At 36.5% G+C, this 23,107-nt stretch overlaps 2 protein-coding genes across 6 annotated transcripts in view; both read left to right on the forward strand.

Moving 5' to 3' along the window:
- The window catches only part of eIF5 (eukaryotic translation initiation factor 5), a 26,576-nt gene extending 17,975 nt beyond the window's left edge, over nt 1-8,601 (forward strand). For all 3 annotated transcript variants that reach the window (XM_017606669.1, XM_017606727.1, XM_017606790.1), the window contains 4 exons: nt 3,080-3,176; nt 4,296-5,956; nt 6,308-6,778; nt 6,852-8,601. In XM_017606669.1, coding sequence (XP_017462158.1) covers nt 5,744-5,956; nt 6,308-6,778; nt 6,852-7,553 — 1,386 coding nt within the window. In that variant the 5' untranslated portion in view covers nt 3,080-3,176; nt 4,296-5,743 and the 3' untranslated portion in view covers nt 7,554-8,601. The remainder of the gene's footprint in view (nt 1-3,079; nt 3,177-4,295; nt 5,957-6,307; nt 6,779-6,851) is intronic.
- Nucleotides 8,602-10,312: 1,711 nt separating this feature from the next.
- Nucleotides 10,313-23,040, forward strand: Alp12 (Alkaline phosphatase 12). Of its 3 annotated transcripts, none has more exons than XM_017606946.1 (5): nt 10,313-11,445; nt 16,768-17,312; nt 17,378-18,198; nt 18,285-18,586; nt 18,651-18,784. In XM_017606946.1, the coding sequence occupies exons 2-5, from the start codon at nt 16,827-16,829 to the stop codon at nt 18,782-18,784; spliced, it is 1,743 nt and encodes a 580-aa protein (XP_017462435.1). In that variant the 5' UTR covers nt 10,313-11,445; nt 16,768-16,826. The 3 variants fall into 3 exon arrangements, with proteins under 3 accessions (XP_017462435.1, XP_017462500.1, XP_017462368.1); XM_017607011.1 differs by lacking the exon at nt 10,313-11,445 and adding an exon at nt 16,632-16,695; XM_017606879.1 differs by lacking the exon at nt 10,313-11,445 and adding an exon at nt 22,979-23,040 and having other exon boundaries at nt 16,827-17,312; nt 18,651-20,227.
- The last annotated feature ends 67 nt before the right edge of the window (nt 23,041-23,107 follow it).

A 23,107-nucleotide genomic window follows, 5' to 3' on the forward strand; every position in this document is an offset into this window, starting at 1 on the left:
TTTTTTTTTTTTTTTTTTTTTTTTTTTTTTTTTTTTTTTGGCTCAGTTGCGTTGCTTTTCGTTATCTTCATTGTTTTCGCATTCGCAGGGTTTCCATTTCATGCGTCGTTGCCGACGAATGTGCGCTCGCTTTGCACTCGTCCGGCCATTACACGCACTACTAATCCATCTCCGTGGCAATGTACGAATGCCAGTGTGCACATGTGTATATATTTTTCATAAGCTTTTTCGCATAGCATTGCGAATTCGAGATTATTCTGGTTGGTTTGCGAGCTCAGTTTCGGTAATTTAGGGTTGCTATTTGCTCTGTTGGAAAATTGATTTATCTGATAGATATAATGAGAGCCTGAGCGATCGAACGTCAAATGATGGTTTATTTATTTACAAAAAATAGTCGAAATTCAAACAAAGATTGCAAAGTGGCATTCCATTCCTAGTTGTAAACAAACCATACATTTCTAAAATGACGAAATCATAATTGACAATTGTATACGAAAATTCGAATCGATTTTTAGTACAAATTCGTGAGCTTGTGCTACGTCTCCGGGGAAAAATTTGAGTCTGAGCTTAGGCTCACTTGTTATACATGGGACCCACTGTGTTTGGGTCAGGATCTGGGGTCTTTATAGAAGTTAATGGAGATAAGCTTCACTTTTCTCTTGGGGAGTATGCTTCGGTCTTACAGGCTGAGGTATTTGCAATCCTCAAGGCATGGACTACATGGTTAAAAATAGGTGGGGGGGAGTTTACGTATCTGCAGTGACAGTGATGAGCACATCTAAATACTTTTGTATTGAAAATACCAGTTTGGGTACTAAATACTCAAATACTTAGTACTATGAGATGTCTAAATATCCAAGTTAAAAGCACTTAGGTTTTTAGGAGTTTGCTAAATACTCAAGTAAAAAATTCTCAGGTATTTAGGAGCTGTTAGATATTAAAGTAAAAAAAAATGTTAAGTATTTAGGAGTTGCTAAATACCAAATTCCAAAAATGTAAGTACCTGAGTACTTTGGAGATGCAAAACACTTTCACTAAAATACCAAGTTATTTAATCGATAGCTAAATACTTTCAAACTAAATACTTTATGATTTAGAAAAAAACAATAAATAAATAAAATATCATCTTACCTTACACTCACCTTACCTGATCCTACCACACCTAAATTCACCAAACCTTAACTCACCGCAACTGAACTCATCTAACTCGTTCTCACCACACCTAAACGTGGGAACTATTGCGGGATTTTTTTATCGATTTTTCATTCGATATATTTATCGATGTTTTCTATCGTTATTTTTATTGATATATTTATAAATATATAATTGATATATTATCGATTTTCGGATTAATCGCAAAGTAGTCCCGAAAACTCCGCGGAAGTCTCAGAAATCCCGAAATAGTCCATAATAGTAATAATAAATGCCGAATCAGCCCCGAAAATACTGAAATAGTTTTTAAATCTCGATGTATGTAGTCTCGAAAATCCTAGACATTCCAAAGTATTCTCGTAAATCCCGAAATTCTGTATTTTTACATTGAGTACTTAAATAACGAGTATTTAGTATTTAATGAAGCCATAAATACTAAGTACTTTTGTATCCAGTATTTAGTAAATACAAAGTCATTAAATACTTTTGTTCAAATTATTTAGCGAAGCCAAAGTCAGAAAATACTTTTTTACGCTTTTTACAAGAAAATGCAAAATGCGTAATCCCAGTTTTTTTGATTTTAAAGCAACTAACTCTTTCATGAAATTTATGAGCTTATTTTCTTGTTTTAATTTCATTTAACCTTTACAAAGTGAATTCTTTCATCGCCTTTGCTCCCGCCCAAGTTATCATTTTCCGTTCTTAAATATCTTGAATACTTTGCAATTCTAGTATTTTTAATTTTTAATACCCTCGCCATTTCCATTTCATCCTATTCACACTTTTCGCCATCAAATGCGACTTATGCCGCAATGGCCTTGACCGTTGCCACCAACCAAACCAAACCCAAAGCAAATCAACCAATCTGCCCAACTTCCTACTTATCAGCTATTCTCTGTTGAGACACGTGGCAAAGCAAAACGTGCCTAAAATGCGGCCTCAAACACTTGTTGTGGGCAAGCTATGGCGTCACATTGCACCCATTTTCATATGCGCCTATTCACTTTGGTTCTTTTACATTAAATCATCATACATTTTTTATAACTATTTTCCGCTCTATTTTATTTCTCTCGTTGCGATTTGCAAAGCATTTACTCGACATCGTATTTTGTGTGTCCTTTTTAATTAAAGAAAAAAAATATAGCAGTGAGTAAACAAGCATAGCATTTCTTATGCATCTAAAAGTAGTCTTTCAATATGTTTGAATAATTTGTGCAGTTAAGCGAAGGAGGGGCTGGGTGAGCCTTGGAAACAGCGTTAAAACAAACAGTAAGCGCACAAATCGCCAGGGAGCGCAGCACACAGCCTTGAGGAAGATGTACGTAGATATATTTGTAGCCAGCTGTAACTGAAACCGCGACATTATATAGTCTGCTTTTAGGCACAGTGGGGTGTTCTGTTCGAATATATAGTATTAACAGCGCTACCAACCGGACTGTGCATAGCCAATGAGCGAGTGTTGCGTTTGGCTTCTTTTACTTTTTTATTGCTGCTTAATTTAAATATCAGTTGGAAAAAGTCAATTGAAGTTGGTTAACGGTGTTTACTTTAGCTTTTACCTTTGACATGTGTATTTGCAAGCGGTCAAGGTTTTGCCGTGACGGAAAAAAATCGTCAATGCTTAGAATAAAATGTTAGAAATTAATAGTTCTGCCTTTTGTATTGATTTAGGTTAGCAGAAGTTAGCTAGAGGCGTGTTTACAATGGATTTCGTATGCAAATGGCAGGCGTTTGATTCGTTTTTACCTTTTACTTGAGTTTGATTGTTTGACATTTTATGTTATTAAGGTGTCAAAGTTAGCACTGCTAATGACTATAAATTGTATACATACATATATGCAGTCTAAATAGTAAATACTTTTTACGACAATAAGTTTAGAACTACAATTTTGCGACAAGCTTATAAATATAATTTCTTTCTTTGCAGAAACACCAGTATTCAAAGGAGCACCACCAACTCCACATCAACGGAGCAAGTTGGTTAGTTCGTGCATGAATTCACATAGGCGATACTTAAGTCATAGGTAAGTTTTATGCCCATACAAAGTACATACAATAAATATTTGCACTCTCCATCAACTCTGATTTATGCATATTTTATAAATTTACTTGATTTTCTGTTTTCGACACGCCAGCGCACAATTTAATAGCCGCCAAATTAACGCCCATTTTTACTATGTCAATTTCCCTCGGTAATACAAAATGCGACCCAGCCCTACTAACGTCATGGAAAAATACACAAACGAAAATCGAGCACAACACAACACACCATACCCCACCGCCCGCTTCGTGGTACTCTTTCTCGGCGGCTCGACTCACCACCGGCAGCCTAAATCACACATTGCGAAAAAATCAATATGGAATGTGCAAAAATTTCAGCTTAATCAGCATGTATATATTATTTTTATATACTATACTACATATTTTATGTTGTTGAGCGCATAGCTCTTTGGTTGCTGTCATCAACAGCACAACAAGAGCACTCAAGTGTAGCCCATGTGTAAGTAGTGCTCATGCGGCGTGGTGTGAGGCTGATTCTGGTGCAAAAACAGCTACCCTTTTTCGCTAGCAAGAATTTCAGCAAAGTCTTAATTTATGTCCTAAATAGGATGTTATTGTCTGATGTTATTGGCCAACATTCCGTACTTTGATGTTGCGGTCGGCAGATAATAAATAAATCAAGTTCAAAATACTTTTGGGGCTTGTAAGACACTTTATATTCAAGTGGTAATGTATGCCCGCGGTTAATGTCATAAATTTCACTATTTAGTGTGTGTGTGAGGCCAAGCTGCTTTATATCGTATGTGATCCAATTTTTTTTTCGCCTTTCGTAATTAAAAAGAAAAGTTAGTTCTCTTACGTCGTTTTCTACATTTTACCACTGTAATACGTCCTTATATGCCTAAAAGTATGCAAGAAAATAGCATTCAGTACCACTATCGCAATTTGCAAGCGAGACTTGCATCGTTGATCGTTGTTATTGTTATTTTAATGGTCAAAAAATTCCCCAAGGAGTTCTTGTTTTTTTTTCTACACGTTACTATCTGCTTTACTACTTACCCATTTCATATATAAATAAGAAATTATTCCCACATTTAATCTCACTCATTTTAATTATCCTTCTCCATCTCACTCTCTTCCAGGACTTCAAAATTTTCCAGTAACAGACATCGGAAGCTGCAACCTTTTAGAGAAACGTGAGCCAATCGCACACCATTAGGCACCACGTTTTCAATTTTTTCAAATATTTATAAACCATAATCGTAATACAGATATCTAACAGCAACAAACATATAGCACTGAAACTGATAAATGTAAAAAAAAAAAATATAAAAAAATCTTTCATAAGATATACAAAAAAAATCTGAAAATATATTTAACAAAAAACCCAAAAATTCAATTCCTACCATAAAGTGGGGTGAAAATTGCATAAAAGTTTCAAAAACTGGAGAACAGTAAAGCAGACCAGCAACCATAAAAAAAAAAAATAATAATTCCAGCAATCAATCTGTAAAGTAAAAAAGCCTAGCAATTTGTTATTGCGATCAGTTTCGATCCAAAATCGGAGCAAAACCCAAAAATTAAACAACAAAAATACAAACAACCGTCAAATAACAACAACAAATAGTGGAAGCAAAGCAGCCGCAGCGGAGGAGGACATTCTAAAAACCACCACAGCAGCAGCAACAGCATCGAGCAGGAGTAACGCTACTGTCATCATAATTAACAGCAAAAACAAAGCGCCAATTAAGGTCAAAACACAAACGAACTTCATGAATTTATCAATAAAGAAGTACAATAAATCAAAAAATAAAAATTTAAGTCCCCTAACGTCTTCGGCATCGTCTTGGAGGGCGTTTCGGAGCTACGACGTTGAAGAAGCGACAGATTTCTACAACGAACAGCAAGCGTACAACGCCAACGCCACCACACTCACTACCATAATTGGAGCCGCAGGATCTGGTATAGCTGCCATAGGATTAGCAGCTAATTCACTGATGTTGAGTGCCAACAATTGGTCACCTTGTTGAGGTCGAACTCTGAATGTAAAAGCAATAAGCGGCAAGTAAGCCAGTAAGCAAGCAACATTGGCTCCAAGCAGCAGAAGACGAAGTGCCGCTGAGTGTTGTCGATTATATCGCAAGGCAGAAATCAAAAGCAACATTTCCCAGCTAAATCTGTAGCGTTGAATCACCCATTCTCATTTTTTATATGAAAGCCTGAACAACAGCAGCAATTAAAACAAAAGTCATACAAGAGAGCAAAGTGTAAGGACCGCAATTTGAAAAAATTTAATTTAATTTTAATAAAAATAAAATATAAAGCACCCAACCAAAAGCGAAAGCTAAGCGTTTTCGCCGAAGTTCCAGTTAAAAAATAATTGCCAAAATTACGCACAACACACAGCGCGATTTATTATTGCAAACTATATACATTTACAATTCTTCTATACGCAAAAAACGCAAAGCATACGCCACCAATAATCTCTTATAAATCCTAACAAAAATAATCAAAATAATAATAAAATCAGCACTAAGCAGCTCATTTGGAGACACTGTAAGGAAGCGCATAACGAAAAGAATCAGCAAAAATGGGTTCCGTCAATGTGAATCGGAGTGTCACCGACATTTTCTACCGTTACAAAATGCCACGGTTGCAGGCTAAGGTCGAGGGCAAAGGCAATGGCATTAAGACCGTAATTGTCAATATGGCCGAAGTGGCACGCGCCATCGGACGCCCCGCCACCTATCCGACCAAGTACTTCGGCTGCGAGTTGGGCGCTCAAACCCAGTTCGACTATAAGGTGAGCGAGTTTCAGGAGTATAAGGTTAGGTACATGACACATTTCAAAGGAATAGAATTTGTTTATTTAGGCCAGATTCAATTATTTTATATTAGGCCAGTTTAGATTATACCAAATGGGATTCGACGAGATATTATTACGATTATTATTAAGATTACACCTGAGTGAGGCTTTTCTTAATTCGATTTAACCAAATAAAAATAGGCGATAGAATCTACTGGATTAATTCAGTGAATTTGAGGAGAAGCTGAACAAATACAACAGTTTTATTTGCCATATCTTTAGTCTTTTCTATGAACTTGGTTCTTTTGCCAGATTAAAAAGTCTAAAACTATCTCTTCGGCTTTCCAGAACGAGCGTTTCATTGTCAATGGTTCGCATGATGCCAGCAAGTTGCAGGATCTACTCGACGGCTTCATACGCAAATACGTCTTGTGTCCGGAATGCGATAATCCTGAGACTGATTTGACCATCTCAGCTAGGAATCAAACCATTTCGCAGTCGTGCAAAGCTTGCGGTTTCCATGGACTCCTAAAGGTCAACCATAAGGTGAATACATTCATTTTGAAGAATCCGCCAACCGTAAATCCGGCTGCCCAAGGCTCCTCACTGACCGAGGGTAAGCGTTCGAAGCGTGGTCAAAAGAAGAATGGCGAGAATGGTGTTGATGGCGGCGATAAGGCAGCCAGCAATTCGGGTGGTGAATCAGATGGCGGTAGCGGCAATCAGGCCAGTCAAACTGAGGCGGAAATCAGCGCTGCCATACCGGAAAAAAATTTGGATGACGATGATGATGCCAATTGGAGTGTTGATGTGTCTAAGGTTAGTAAGGAAATAAATACAATTTTATTATTTCCCTGTGCTTACGGCGTTATATTCTCTTTTCTACCCGCAGGAAGCCATTCGCGCTCGCTTGCAAGACCTCACTGACGGCGCCAAGGGTATGACCATCTCTGATGACTACGATAAGACCGAAAAGGAGCGCATTGACATCTTCTACGAGCTAGTGAAGAAGAAGCGCGATGCTGGCGAACTCGACTCTGTTGCCGTACACAAAGAGTTGATGATCGAAGCTGAACGTTTGGACATTGTCCACAAGGCCACGCTGGTTCTGGCCGAGCTGCTCTTCTCCGACAACATAACACAGGAGATGCGAAAAAATCGCAATCTTTTGCTGCGTTTCACACACAACAATCCGAAGGCTCAGCGTTATCTCATTGGTGGTTTGGAACAGATAATCGCTCTGCATTCGGCTAAATTGATGCCGAAGGTAGCTGGCATCTTTAAGCTCTTCTACGATTCGGACATACTCGAGGAGAAGGCCATACTGGAGTGGTCGCAGAAGGTTAGCAAGAAGTACGTTTCAAAGGACGTCGCCACTGAGATACATGAGAAGGTCAAACCTTTCATTCAGTGGCTCAAGGAGGCCGAGGAGGAAGAGTCCTCCGAGGAGGATGAAGATGATTCAGATGTTGAGATTGAGTATAATGATCGCGCACGCATTGAGCCTTTGAAGGCTGCCGCTGTGGCCACTGCCGCGAAGAAGATTGTCGACGATGATGACGAGGGCGAAGAAATCGACATCGATGACATTTAAAGAGAAGCAGGACGAAAAGCAGCAAACAGAAAGCAAACTACATCATATGCGCGCAGTTCGTAGCGTAGCGGCTCCACAACTGAACTAAACTATTTTTAGATTTCTAAAATTCCATTTATTATTTGCGTATTTTGCGTTCGAATTTCAAGTTTTATGCGCTTGTCGGCTACTAAGCTTTAAGTAGCGTTTGCATGCGTTTTGAGTGTTTGTGTGCAACGACAGCTTGAAACACGCTCGCTCACTTCGTTGCTGCGCTCATACGTCATTTTTGCATTTTTATCTTTGCTCTATCTATTCCATTACTCTGCCCAAATTTTTTCAGTGGAGTTCGCGATTAAGTCGTTACCTAAGTGGCGCCTGCTCTTCACTAACACAATAACTAAAAGAACACAAACTGCTGCATAAATTTTTGTTTGCCCTTTTGTATCGAATTGAAATCTTTATTTTTTGATTTATGTAACTTGTCTTTTTTTAATTTAAGCGATTTTTGCGTTAATGATAATTATGCTTCTATTTTAAACGGCAGAGAAAACACTGAAAGATGCAGTTTCGATTTTGTTTTGATGTTTTGCACACATGCAGTGCTTAATCAACAAACAAGGAAATATAAATAAGGAACCTATTTTTCACACGCTCAAAAAATTAACTCAATATTAACTCATAATTGCAATCCCAAAATATTTTTAAACAGACGTTAATATGTCAACTGCAGAAAATACACATACTACGCCTTCCACACGATAGAAACGCTTAGTGCTAACTTTTCCTAAATAAAAACCTAAATATTCAGATATACCAACAAGTGCGACATGTTGCAAAACTTCAGGCTTGGAAAACAACATTTTCTCACTGACATCCGTCGCAACACACAAGCATGGAAAAGAGCAAGCAGCAAGGCTTTTGCGTTTTTCAAACTGTCGTGAATTTTGAAATTTATTATGCAAGTAAAAAATGTAAAAAAAAAAAATTATAAAAATAAAAATATTGAAAAAAAAAAACATTGCTGATATTTACTCGCAGTGCGCGGTTGAGCCAAACCTAAAACATACTTCGTGGCGCTGTAAAAGGAAGTGATTTTTCCAGTCAACTCTCTTTAATTAGTTTTTCTTTTGCTGTCGGCGATTTATTATGTTGTAAATTTTTTGTCAGTTTTTTTTTGAATGTACTGTCTTTTATTGCGTTATTGGGACGCGCTGGAAAATTCAAAATGAAAGCTAGGAAAGCTCTTGGAAAGCTTTCTTTCCAATCACCAAAATTTCTTTCATTTCAATGCCCAGTGAAAATCCGGCATTACAATTTATTTATATTTTCCGATTAGTTTTTTTCAAATAAATGTTTTTCTACCAAAACTTAAAATTATTTATATTATCTAAACATGTAAATGCCTCTTAAACTTGCTCAATTTTGTGCGGAAAACCTGTTTATTATATTATTATTAACGAGAGTTACGCGGTTACGAGGTATTTACGCGTTTAGATGAATACCCAATTTTTTAAATTCCATTTTAAATATTTTTGAGTATGTATGTCCTTACATATTATTAATTTTTTACCCGACTTCAAAAAAGGAGGAGGCTACCAGTTTGTCGGAACATTTTTTTTTTTATGTATGTTACCGCATAACTTTGGACTACCTTAACCGATTGCTATAATTCTTTGTTTTAAGGAGAGGTGGTACCTCAGAGGTGGTGTCGTACTAGTTAGTTTAGTTTCCGATTATTGGATCATCAAGAAATTAAAGGTAATAATACATTTTTTTAGAACTGAAGTCGGTTTTTTTTGCTTAATAATTGTTACTTTTTTAATTTTTTTACTCTATTAATTTTTTATTTTTCAGTATAAATTTTTTTAGTTCCGTTCATAAAAACTCTTTTTTTGTTTTTTTTTTCTTTTAAAATTGAATATTTTTTTTAGAAATTAGACATTAAAAAATTTGCGGAATTTTTGTTTTTTTTTTTTTCTTTTTATTAGGTTTTAGAAATATGGATATTGAGGTTCTGTGGAGCTTTCTGTAGTTGAATTTAACTAATGGTCGTTTAAAGTACAAAACCGCGTATCGTCATTCTGCAAAACCGCGTAACTGACATTTGCTGCCAAAAATTGGATTTGCTCACACAAGCTCTTGGCTCAATCCTTATCCATTCGTCCAGAAATACACTAGCCAGAAATGCGATTGCTTATGGATAAGTTAACGGCCCTTAAGTTGTTTCTTAAATACTTGCATGCAAGGAATGAATTTAGCTTTCAAGTTCATTATTTTTCGTATTAAGTTTTTTGTTTGATTATGGAAAGCATTTTTAACCTTTTTCTCGGAGTTTCCTGCCAGTGTTATGTTCAACTTTTTAATTAATTTTAAGTCGGTTCGTAAATCGATGGCTGAATGCGCCCTACTTCAGAATTTGGTGGAAGAACGATGCAACGATGTATTACTGCAAAGAACGTAACTTTTATTCGTAAACCAAGTTCATAGGCATGGATATTTTCAATTCATTATAGCTTAGAAATAAAGGGGACTGTTTTGCAGTGATGCATGCTTTATTTATTTTTTTAATCTTTTATAGATATACATACATTGTTTCAAATCCTTGTTTTCCCCGAAACCGGAAAAAGTAGGTGATATTATTGCAATTTTCTCCAATTTTAATTTTAAACCTTTGGAATTATCCAAATTTTATGTTTATAGAGATATTTTTTTTTTTTGTTAAAATTTAGCTTTGATTCTTTTTTTTTAATTAGATCTTTTCAATATGCATTCATATACATATTAATTTGTAGTGCATCTGTACAAAAAAGTGGCATTTTAAAATTCATAAAACTACTCGAGTTTTGATGCCCACAGCAAAGGTGGCGCCTTGGGATAGGCCATAGTTTTCAGCCTTTATACCACCTATGTATGTATGTATGTACTCTACGCCACCCCAACATTTATCCTGCGCAGCAAGTGTGTGTTAGTGGAAACGTCGCACCAACAACCCCGCAGTTTGCTCTGCACCACGCAAGTGTTCTGCATTCGAGCGAGAGAAAGCTTTTCGTCGCTCACAAATTCTTTGCAGGTAGTAAAGTTCACACAAGCTCCCCACTGCGCGACCTGCGCTGAACACACTATCGAGGTGAAAGAGTAGATGTGGAGCACAAAAAAAAAATATATATAAAGAAAACGCTAGAATATGGAGAGCTGCGAGCGCCAAAAGTTTTCGCTCCACCTTTTTTTGTTGTTAGTGCATCAACGTTTGCTCATTTTATGCTTTAATAAACAATCGGTTCACTGTTTTACTATATGAGATATTGCAAATCATCAGCCGCTCAGTTGGAGCGTGGCGCTGCGTCGGTAAACTTGTGGCTTGTTAGACTACAGTTTTTGGCCGAGCAAAAATTATGCGGTGAAGTGATGAAATTAAAAAAAAACAAAAACAAAAAACTAATAATTCGAAACACATGTAAGAAAGACGTTGCGTTGCTTGTGAGTCGGTGTGATAGTGCTAAAAAAAAAGAATTGAAGAGCGGAAGATTTAATTAAAATGTGTTTTAACAAGAAAAGTAGAAAATTAATTCACGTTATACCAAATCACAAACTCGTTTCAAGTAAACTTTAATTAAAATTTGTGCGCAGAACAAAGAAAAAAAGAAATAACATTCTGAAATAAATTAGCCAGCGGCTGCGAATGTATTGCCAACACAGCGTAGCAAGCGGGTAGGCATCGGCAGCAGGGCAGCAGCAGCAGCAACGTGGGATCAATAAAAATCCATACATACAACAATATATACCAACGTTTGTACCTCTTCGTTTGGGAGGCTCGTGCCGGCGGCAGACAAATCTAAATCTGTTCGAAGAAAAATTCCACTCGCGTAGGGAGAAAAAATATATTTACATCCATATACGGAAGCAAATCAAAGTAAGTGCATCCTTCTTTTACTTTTTTGTTATTCTTGTTATACATAATTTTTGTTGTAAATGTGTGTCAATCTTTCCAAGACATTAAGCTTTCTAGATGAGTGTACAAATACATACAGTATCGGTCATATCTATAGCACGCCATTTCAAAGTGATATTGTGTGCCACTTATGTGTATTTATTTATTTTTAAGAATTTTCAATTAAAATACAGTTCTTTCTCTAACAAACCCCATATAAACCCAAGTTCAACAATTTGTAGAAAACTTCAAAAAAGTGCAACAAAATTTCACTTAAATTTCAAACTTTTTTCTCGGAAGTGTTAGAATTTTTTGACTACACAGTTTTTTAGCCCCTGCAATTTTAGTCTGATAATGTGCAAATTTCAAGTGGCTACGAATTACCGTTAATTTTTTTAAATTTTTTTTTGTCGCATTGGCTTCCATATAATGAATAAACTCAATTTATTTGTATATGGAAGAAATCCGCAACACCTTTGGCGAAAAAATTCTAAAAAATCAATCAATCAGACTAAAATTGGTTGGGCTATAAAACTGTGTATTCAGAAAAATTCAAACACTTCTGAGAAAAAAGTTTGAAATTTAGGTGAAAATTTGTTGCACTTTTTTGAAGTTTTCTACAAATTGTTAAACTTGTTTTTAGATGGGGTTTGTTAGAGAAAGAACTGTATTTTAATTGAAAATTCTCAAAAATAAATAAATAAACATAAGTTGCACACAATATCACTTTGAAATGGCGTGCTATAGATATGACCGATACTGTACATATGCATCTTAATATATACCCTGCAGAAAAAGCTATTAGTTGTGAACTAGAATTCTACCAGTTTGCGTTTCAGCCCAACCAGTACCACGTTCTATCCTTTTTCAATGTTAGGGACTAGTATTACGTACGAGATGTCAATTGTCAGGCTATGCATCAGCATCTACTAATAGAAATACTAGTAGCTTGATACCAGTTAATGAGTTAATGAGATTCTGCCAATTCAATTTATAACAGCCAATTTCACGAAAGCAATTTAAGTGGAAAAAGATTTTAATTTTTTGAATCTTATATGGAAATTGACAAAATAAAAAAATCATTTTCCGTTTAAATTGGGCGCGTTTCTAAGACGTAGCTGTTGCTGAACTGTTGAGTGTTTGCTGGCGAAAATGGCTGTTAATAAAATAAAATACACGTATAAATACATATATTAAAAATAAAATAAGAAAAACTAAATTATAAATCCTGTGTTTTTTTTATATTTTTGGCTTAATATTTTTTTTTTTTTTTTTGGTGCTGTTTTATTTAATTTTGCTTGTTTACAAATGTTTTGGCAGTTTATGTATCAGCATTTCAGCAACAGTTAAGGTAAACAGTTACGTCTTAGAAACACGCCCATTGTTGGTGAAACCGGCTGTAAGACGAACTTAGCGCTTTGTAGGCTGGGGTCGCTTTATCGATACCCAGTGACTGTAACCACTGACATATAAACCACTAGCGGTACCCCGGTGTGCTTCTCTACACCAAATATTGAAAAATCCTGGAATTTTTCTATATGAAATTTTTTATTTATTTTTTTTTTTTTTACTATATTGCATGTTTATACTTGACTTAATTTATCCGAAGAAAAAATAAACACAGCACATCATAGCAACAATTGGTCACTATGTTTTCGATTTTTCATATGTATATCTGCTGTTGTACTATATACGTGGTTCATGTGACAGACATAAACTGTCATATATATCATGAACCGCTGGACCGAATTCGGACACACTTCACATAACACATCTGCATGATAGTCCGAATATACCGTTTAAATTTGGTAGAATTCGTGCACTAATTTTTTTAATTTAAGATGGGAGGTGCCACGCCCCCTTTTTCATTACCGCACATTTTTTCACCATGAGTATGGAATTATTTCAAATGTCTCTATACCAATTTCCAGTAATCTACCACAAATATTTCAAGAGATATACCAGATGAAAATTTTTGTTACTATGGGTAGTGCCACGCCCCCTTTTCCGAATTCGGAGAAACTTAACACAAACCATCTGCATGATAGCCCGACTATTCCGTATAAATTTGGTTGAAATCTTGCACTTATTTTTTATATATAAGATGGGAGGCCAAAAAATAGCAAAAATCCAAATTTGATTTTTATGAAAAAATCAAACTTTAACAGGGAAAAAGATAAAAAAACAGCAGACTTTTTGTAATTTTTTTTTTAATTGGAATTTAAGCCTGTTCTTTAACAAAAAAAAAATTAAGCTACTAGCGGAGAAAATTGATGGATAAATAAAAAGTTGTGAATGGTTCAATGAAAATGCGTAATGATTTTTTTGGATCAAATATGAGTAGGTAAGATTGATACTCATACGCCATGTATGTAAATGGTCATACGCGTACATGGCGTATGAGTGACATTTTCCATGTTAATGTTTTCAATCGGAATGCTTAAACTTAAAATCAAAATATCTTTGGAAAATTACCTGATCTAGAAAAACTGTACACAGATTCGTAATACAAACTAAGTTACGTCTTTTTTGTAATTCTAGCGTTTCTATAGTGTTATATTTGAGTTTATGAAGTATTTTCTTTAGTACATTTTCGTCGTAAGCTGCATTTGTGAACAATTTTGCAGCCACTTTGTATGACATGCGTTAAAATATGATACACATTTGTACTAAATTAACGATACATTTTAGTCAATGGGCTTCATGTATAAAAGCTCAGACTCTGCACTGTCGAAGTGGGCTAAAGCTCAAGAATTTGTAATGAAAATCGAGTCGGAGCTTAAGTTTGCTTTTTATGCATGGGGCCCAATGTCTCGGAGACTAAAAGAGATATCCAAAAATGGAGAACGCCATTTGGAAAATCTGGATGAGTTTAGTATGACTGCATTATTAACTCAATTCGTACTAAATTACCGACAAAAATTTTAGTCAATACCTCGGAAACTAAAGGAAATATCCAAAAACTGACAACAACAACAATCGAAAGATTTTATTTTAAAATATATGTAAATATAACTGTATATAAACTCACAGGTAATATTAGTGTCATCATTTACACTGTATTGTTTTTCTACCTTTTCAGTTTTTTAGAGTTGCCTTCGTTGATGTTTGTATTTATTGTCTTCCTTTTTTGTTTTACCATTTTTTGTGGTAAACAAATATGTACTTGATTCTCTGTAGCTAACCCTTATCGTTCCACCGACTGCGGTATTTTACATTTCTCCCTCTGGAAATTGTCTCTTTCATTTTATTATTGTTTGTAGTTTATTATTTGATAGCGTTAGTAACCATTCAATGGAACGTGTCGGTAAACAAAAAAAATTTACAATAATTCTACGTATACATCGTATATCAATAAAAGAAACCTCTGGTAAACATTGTGACGTTTGACACCGCACATTTATCATTGGTCTGTTCCAGTACTACAGGCTTTAGTTAGCTGCCGTGTACACTAATATCTTCCTGACTAAATTCTGGAGTATTGGAACAGCCTAAGTAAGAGCATATTGACGTCTCAGTGGAAGATCAACCTATATCAGCAGCACAAACGGCCTACTTCAGAATTTGGTTGAAGAACGCCCTATGTCAGATATCTTGAATTTAAAATCAGGAAGGGCTCCCTTTAACCATTTGCTGAGTTAGGGCGTTCTTCAACCAAATACACATTGATTAACTGTCATCGAAATTTTAATTTTTTTCAACTTCCCTGGCCCAGCACTAGATCATCATTTCTGTCGAAAGATCTATAAGCACTAGAATAAGTTAGAATATTAAGTAGGTTTTGAAACTAATGAGTGGAAACTGTAAGAAGATTGGTTAAATAAGAAGCTTTGACCTAGAAAAAAAATACCTGCGCTTTAAATACACATTTGTTAACTCAAAAAGCAATTGTTCAAACAAAAACGTTATTACTCGTATTAAATTAAAATTATGTAGAACTTTTACCCATTTCAAACAGAGCTGTTTCCATACATATATTCACATATGTACATACATGCATATACATACATACAAATATTACTCATGCGAACTAATTATATTAATGTATGCAATTATGTTTTTTTTTTATTTTAATGGCGAAAATCCCCTCTGTTTTGCGAACGTTGTCAAGCTGCAGCAACAAACGTGGGTATTTTTTTCTACAAAGAAGCTATTAACTTAGCTTAGTGACCCTTTTCAATGAAGTGAGCACAATTATTCTATTAATGATATAGAAATAATTTTGAGATTAAAAAAAATATTTTTTACAGTCCATATAAAAAAAAATTAGCCGATATTTGATAACAGAATTCAATTTAGGTACTTAAACCGATGCAATAGGAAGTTGAAGAAATATCCAAAATAAAAGAATTTACTAACATTTATCGATAAACAAAAAAAAAAAAATAAATAAAATCTATAGCAAAGCATATCATTTAAATAGATTGAAATTTTCGTCAAACATTAAGCATTTAAAAAATCTCCGAAAACTATAAATATCGTAATAAAAGTCACTTGTATGCCTTTATCCTTCCAAATTTATTACATCCAAATTTATAACAAATAAAATAGATTTAAAGTGCTTTATAAATCAAAAGATTGTAAGAAAATGCCACTATACAAAGCTTTTTAGGTCTATTTTGCTTTTTATGAATAAGGGCATTAGTTATTAGTTACTTGACAAAATATCGATTTTTTTCTAGTAATATTTAAATTTTTAACTGTTGAAAAAATTCATTAATGGTTTCGGGCGAGAAATTATTTTTACGACCGAGTAAATTTTTTTTTAGAAAACACTGATTTCTTACAACGAACTGAGTAAGTACTGCCGGAGCGACCGCTATATAGTGTAGGGTGTGCTGAGGGCCAAAATTTTATTTCTAAAGTTTACCAAAAAAAGGTATCCAGATAATTGAAACCAAAAACCGATTTTAAACTTTATCTGACTCCCACTTTGCACGACTGGTTTTTGCAGCTTGTTATCTTGCGTCTGAATTTCCCTACAAAAAAGCTAACTCACGGCATCATAAAGATTAAGAAACTTCGAAGGTAATATATCTTTGATATAAAAATAAGTAAATATGAATGTATGTATGTATGTATTTTAAGCGCCTTTACTGATAAGAAATTTACAGCTTCACATAACGAAAACACCTATAGATAGACTGATTAAGATTTTGCGAGTAAACATAAGCAGACTAGCTGCACTAATCAATGCCAGTACACATACATATGTAGTTCGAACGCTAGCTCGTAGGTTTAAAAGTTTTATTATTAAAGTTTTGGCTCAACTATTCTTCACTTCTATTCCTTTTTCCTTTGCAGACATCAGACTGCAGCTTGTATACAACTCGCTACATCGCAAAATTCCACTTCGCTACAGAATGAACGCCGTCAGCATGGATGTGACTAAGCTGCCCAACTCACAGGACGGCATCGAGGTCCAAATGGATAGCCTTGACTCAAGCCACGCATTCACAAACTCGCTCGAGGAGCCCAATCCGCCCAAACCCAACGTGTTCAAGTCGAAAATGTTCATTGTCGCCGTCACTTTTTCCAGTGTGCTGTTCACCATTATGTGCATAGGGTTTTTGGTGCACTACGAAATGGGCAGCGAGGTGTCGGATGGCGAGGACATACCCTTCTGGAATGTAAAATTGCCATCCGAGCAGCAAGTGTGGTACGAAAAGGGCATTGAAGAGTTGAAGATTGCGCTGAGTCGTGAAATTAATCGACGACGTGCCAAGAATGTCATACTATTCGTGGGCGACGGCATGGGCCCAAATACGGTGACAGCCACGCGTATTTACGGTTTCAAAGAGGAGGGACTGTTGAGTTGGGAGCGCTTTCCGCACATGGGTTTGCTCAAGGTGAGGCGCGGAAGGAAATTGGATTGTTTTTAGTGTCAATAACCTTTATTTTTTACTAACCACAGACTTACTGCGCTGATAAGCAGGTACCGGACTCATTTTCTACGGCGACAGCGCTATTTGGTGGCGTCAAGACCAACTATGAAACCGGCGGCGTTGACTCCAGCGTGGCGCTTAAGAATTGTAGTGCTTCACTGGATGCCAACCATCACGTGCAGACCATATTGAAGTGGGCGCAAGTGGACGGCATGAATACGGGCTTCGTGACGACGACGCGCGTCACGCACGCTACACCAGCCGCATTATACGCGCATACGCCCGACAGGCGTTGGGAATGCGAGGCGAAAATGCCGGCGGAAGCGCAACAGGAGGGCTGTAAGGATATCGCCAAGCAATTGATCGAGGGCGAGACAGGTGGAAAAATAAATGTGATTATGGGTGGTGGTCGCCAAATGTTGGTCTCTGATGTGACGGATAGCGCGGCGGATCCAATCGACACTTGGGCCTGCATTTCAACAGATGGGCGCGATTTAATCGCCGACTGGAAAAAATACAAACAACAGGCGGGTGAAAGCTACGCAGTGGTGCAGAACAATGGCGAACTGAACGCTCTGAACGGTGAATCCGTAGATTATGTGCTGGGCGTCTTTGCCAACGGCCATCTGAAGTACGATCATGAGCGTGATCGCAGCGACTCAGGCATGCCGTCCCTGCGCAACATGACCGTGAAGGCGCTCGAGGTGTTGAAGAGTAAAGACAAGGGCTTTCTGCTCGTCGTCGAAGGCGGCATGATTGATCAGGCCCACCATCGCGGCACGGCCAGGCGGGCGCTCTCAGAGACGTTGGCCTTGAATGAGGCCGTCGAGGCGGCTGTGCAAGAAATGAGGTAAGTGATCGGTGGCTGATTGCATGAACACTAAAAAGTTACATATTTATAACCCCAGTCTTTGATAATTCATTGGACAATTACAGCCACCAACTGGACGAAACTCTGATAATCGTGACCGCTGATCATTCGCACAGTTTAACTATAAATGGTCATCCGGAAAGAGGTGCTGATATATTGGGCATTGCCATGAACTCTAAAACCGAGGGTACCCCTTATACAACGCTCACCTATGGCACCAGCTATAAGGGTTTTGAAGCAGATGCAGATGGCAAGCGCATGGATCCAACGACCCAGGATACTACGGCTTGGGAATACACACAACAGGCGGCCATAAACACAGATGAGAATTTGCATGGCGGCTCTGACGTCACCATACATGCCAAGGGTAAGACAGCGCATTAAAGATGGTGATTTATTTTTGCCCTTATTCTATTTTTCATCTCTTCCAGGCGCTATGGCTTACTTGTTCCACGGCGTGCACGAAAACAGCTATGTGGCACATGTCATATCATATGCGCTACGTATCGGGCGCTTCCGTGACAGCACAATTGCCGAGTCGTTGGCGGATTTGATGCCGTTATAGTATAAAATAAAATTAGCTTAATTGTTTGGTTGAATTGATGGCGGCATGTAAGCAAACGAGTTTACTTGAACTTGCATACGGCATGCGTAAATTCGTGGTTTTATTTAAATTTTTACTTATTGATTGAAAACCAGCGAGTAGCTAAAATTGTTAGGCGAATATATAATTACGTACATTTAAGTGTGTGAATATAAATAGACGCATGTAAGTAGTTTTGTAAATTAGTTTAGTAACTTGTTAATTACTTCTATTAATTGTGATATTGTATGTCATTGTGAAATTTAATTAAAACCAATAGTATTACAATTGACGAAAGTACTTAGAAATGTAAATAAAAAATTGTCGTTTTTATTGTGGGCATTCATAACTAACTTGAAAGGGAGTTAAGAGTGACAATTGAAGGAATACAGAAATTTTAAGGTTAGCTCCAGTAGAGAACGGAGTAGTTTTTCTATATTATATAGATATTAACCATTCAGGCAGGTCCTGCAATTAACTTCCGAGTGAATTTCAATCTAATTCGCTTTGAATTTAAATTGGCAGGGATTGAGATTCACTCGGAAGTGATTATTTCAAATTTTGCGCACCTTATTGAGTTCCGGTTCCAGGAGTTTGCTTTGAAAATGCCACCAAAAGTGTAGTAGCAGATAGTTGGCACAAAAACATAACTTCGAATCATCATCGCTATCTGAATTCTCCAGCAAAAGTACAGAAAAGCCTCTTGTTGTTGTTGTAGTTGTTGTGGATGTAACGATCCCGCTCAGATCGGCTAGTATTTCAGTCGCTGTCATCAAGCTCAAATAACGGAAGACCCAAGAAACACGCAGCCCTTTTCCTTTAGCTTGGTCTAAGCACTTCCGGTGTAAAATAAGTTTGCAAGGTGGCGTCCAAAACACACTCTGGCCTTTTCTTAAAATGTGGGTTGTGAACACTGCCATTCAGTTTATGAAAATAACGCAGTGGCAGCACTGATTGTAAATTTGCAATCAGCTGTTGGGCAACAGTGCTGCATGCTCTCTACTTCGATAGAGGGAAAAATTAAAATACTTCACTTTTTCTTGAAAAGCTTTCCAAGAACTATTTAATAAAGCAGATTTATTTAAATTTTCAGCTAGCTATAAACTAATAATTTCATGTATCTTTTGGTGCCTTCAAGTTGGTTAAACATGAAACTATTTTTTTTTTCAAAATTTTTGTTTTTGTCGGGCACAATTCGTCAAGTATGACAGCACTTAACAGCGCGACCTGCTCGCCTGCTGATTATTTTTTTTAATACAGTGCAATTGGTTTTTAACGCGCGAGTAGTTGTTTTATTTTTTCGATCGGTAGTAATTTACAAAGTTACTTGCGGTTTTCAATAATTAAAAGTTAATTGAAAAAAGAATTTCCCACCTGCTACAAGAGCCACTGAAGCAAGAAGACTCACGAGCAACTACGACAGAGGTGATTGCAAAATCTTGGTTGAACCGCTTGTTTCACTACTCAGCGCTTGGGAGTTAATATTGGGGAAATAGAGGCTATATTTTGTGTTAATTAATTAAATCGCTTATAAGAACAACTGCAAACAATAGAAAAATAGCAAAAATAATTAGAACATACGCCAACATATGGCAAATTGAATTTGTTGCTACACATCGATGTGCAATGATGCGGAGCTGCGCTGGTCAAACCAAATACATAAAAGCATTTATCTAGTTAGAGTGCGGGCAAGGGAGTGATATGCTGCCGGTATAACATAATAGAATTTACAAGACTTGTGTAAACTGCATCGAACCGGCACACAGCTGCAACGTATTCGGGTACTTAGGTGACGAAAATTTATATATCAACGGCGCAGATTGGTGATAAGCACGGTAGCTTATCGTCATAGCATATGTATTTAGTTGTCACGTTACACTACAAGTAATGGAAATTATTTTTCTGTTTAATTAATAGAGCTTTTTCTAGGTTGGCCAGCTTCATCAAGTTCATTATCATTGTCAGCACCATACAATTAGCATCCAATCATCACATGCACACGCCGAAAATATATACACGAATACATACTAACATTGCGCAGTGAATTAGCAGCCATCAAGTGGTGATCCCATTTTTACAAGTCTTACTTGCCACCTGGTACCAGCGAGCATCATTTAACATGCACCGCTCCTAATTCTACAACAGACGCTCTTGCATAACATGTCACACACGTGTAATGAATTAAAAGACGAATACCTTGCTTTATAACGCCCACGCGTGTGTATGATTTGTGTACCATGTCCCGCAAGAGGAGTGAGTTAAAGTGAAAATGTCATGGCGTACGTTTGCTAAAAAGCGATTGTTGGTCACGGCAGTGCATACATTGCCAAACAAAAACATATGAGGAAAACAAAAATACAAACAACTGTTTTTGTTTAGTCATGCTGCTGATTGCTGTTTTGCTCCAAGCTGTTATCTGCTGCACAGATCATGTGACCAAATGTAAACAAGTATCATTAGTTGACATGTCCTTTTAGCTCACAAACAGCTGTTTCATTACGAAGCTATACATTTACTTAGCCAAAGAATTCTAACAATTCGTATATGCCCCATACAGTGCGCTTTGATTTGCATTTGGGCACACCCCCGCGCAAGAATAAAATAGCAATAGAAAGGGGCAATAGATTCAATTGTCAATTGTAAATGATAATGGCAAAAAGTAATTTACGCTATGACCTGTGGAAGGCTTGCTCATGAGCTGCTCTGCTCCACAAATGCTTCTAAAGCACTCTCGGCTTGCTGCCGGAATAGCGATTGAAAGCAATTTAAGCAAATAAAGCGATTCTTACATCATACCAGTTTTTAGAGAAATAATAATACGGACGTACATATGTACATGTACATGTACATGTGCATGTTTCTATACATGGTTCATATAACTGTGTATGCTGTGCTGCGCACTATGTATGAATAGTAATCGTCATTTCATTCTGGCTATAAAGCGCGAATAACAAATTGTTTTGTAGATTGATTTAAATTAATGTACGAAACTTGTAAAGTGGTTATGTATATATAACAGGAATCTAAGTTAGCTCACTTTCGATGATTTGTAGGGAACATCGCTCTGTGAAAAACTATGATTTACGGATATGCTCCATGAATCTATTATAAATCTTTTTAAAATGCTAAGATCTTTCCGTTCTTATTTTTAAACCGCCACTGTCTGACTCAATCACACGTTTCGCGACGCTCCGGCCTCCGCTGTTTTAGTTTTTGACTGCTTTAAGTAATGACCACACACGTTCATATGTACATATGTATGTTTGCGCCACTTGGTGTCAGCTTGTCTGCGAAATCCTCTACGGCGTCATTCTGCTGCACATTTTAGTCGATGTCGTCATTTAAAAAATTTCTTTACCAAATGCCAGTGTAAGTTTGCGACTGGGGAGCCTGTATGTGTGTGTATGTTGGTGTGAGTGTAAGTGGTGCATAAGGGTTGGCGACGCGACGTGACTACGTAACTAAGCCAAGGGCGTGCTAGTGATTATTGTTGTTAGGTAGTTTTATTTTGTATAAGCACGGGTAATTGTGGCTCTATTATCTCATGTTTGCTTAGAATTTTTTAGTGGCTAGTGTTACACAAATGTACTACGTATAGGATTCGTACATATTTATGTACAATTGCTATTTATTTAACAACTTTTTCCTGTATCTTGAACTTTCAAACTTCCGTTCAAAATGTTAAAACTTCTTTTAAATTTTAAAAAGTGCAAAAAACCGAATGATTCATATTTTCCAAACTAAAGGCTGTTATCAGTTTTTTATCACCTTCATAAATTCTGATTTTTTTGCGATTGATTTCTGTCACAAAGAGATGCTGGAGAGGCGAGAATGGATGAAACCAATTACACCAGCACAAAAAGTGGAAAAGCTAAAACTCAGTTGTTAAAATTCTCGCCGCTCTTTTACTTAATTATAATTTATTGTTGACTTGTCTTATCTGGCAAACAAAAGCGTTGAATAAACTTGATAACCACAAAATATACTAAGTACCCTCACACATGTACTAAAGTGAAATAAATTAGAAAATGTATACATACATAGTACGTATACACAAAGTCCAACGAATAATTTGCAAGCTAAATCATTTTATGAATAACTAGCGTATTTAATTAATAATTATAAAAAAATTATTGTTACACTTTCAAACTACATATTAGCTCTTTCTTTTTGCAGTTACCTTCCGAAAGCCACCGTAACAGAGTTTAAGCAGCTAAAGCACTACAAAAAAGCGACCATAAAAAAATAACACACTGGACTTCCAACATTGACGACGAACGCACAAGTGAGGTTCCAGAAAAAAAC

The sequence above is a fragment of the Rhagoletis zephyria genome, unplaced genomic scaffold (assembly GCF_001687245.7).
Source record: "Rhagoletis zephyria isolate East Lansing unplaced genomic scaffold, Rhagoletis_zephyria_1.1 Rzeph_scaffold_00006, whole genome shotgun sequence".
NCBI classification, from domain to species: domain Eukaryota; kingdom Metazoa; phylum Arthropoda; class Insecta; order Diptera; family Tephritidae; genus Rhagoletis; species Rhagoletis zephyria.

Excerpts from the sequence above, each read along its gene's own strand:
- Alp12 (XM_017606946.1), top strand. The coding sequence starts at position 16,827 with ATGAACGCCGTCAGCATGGATGTGACTAAGCTGCCCAACTCACAGGAC. Across the intron at positions 17,313-17,377 it reads CGCACATGGGTTTGCTCAAG|ACTTACTGCGCTGATAAGCA; the intron begins GTGAGGCGCGGA and ends TACTAACCACAG. Across the intron at positions 18,587-18,650 it reads CGTCACCATACATGCCAAGG|GCGCTATGGCTTACTTGTTC; the intron begins GTAAGACAGCGC and ends CATCTCTTCCAG.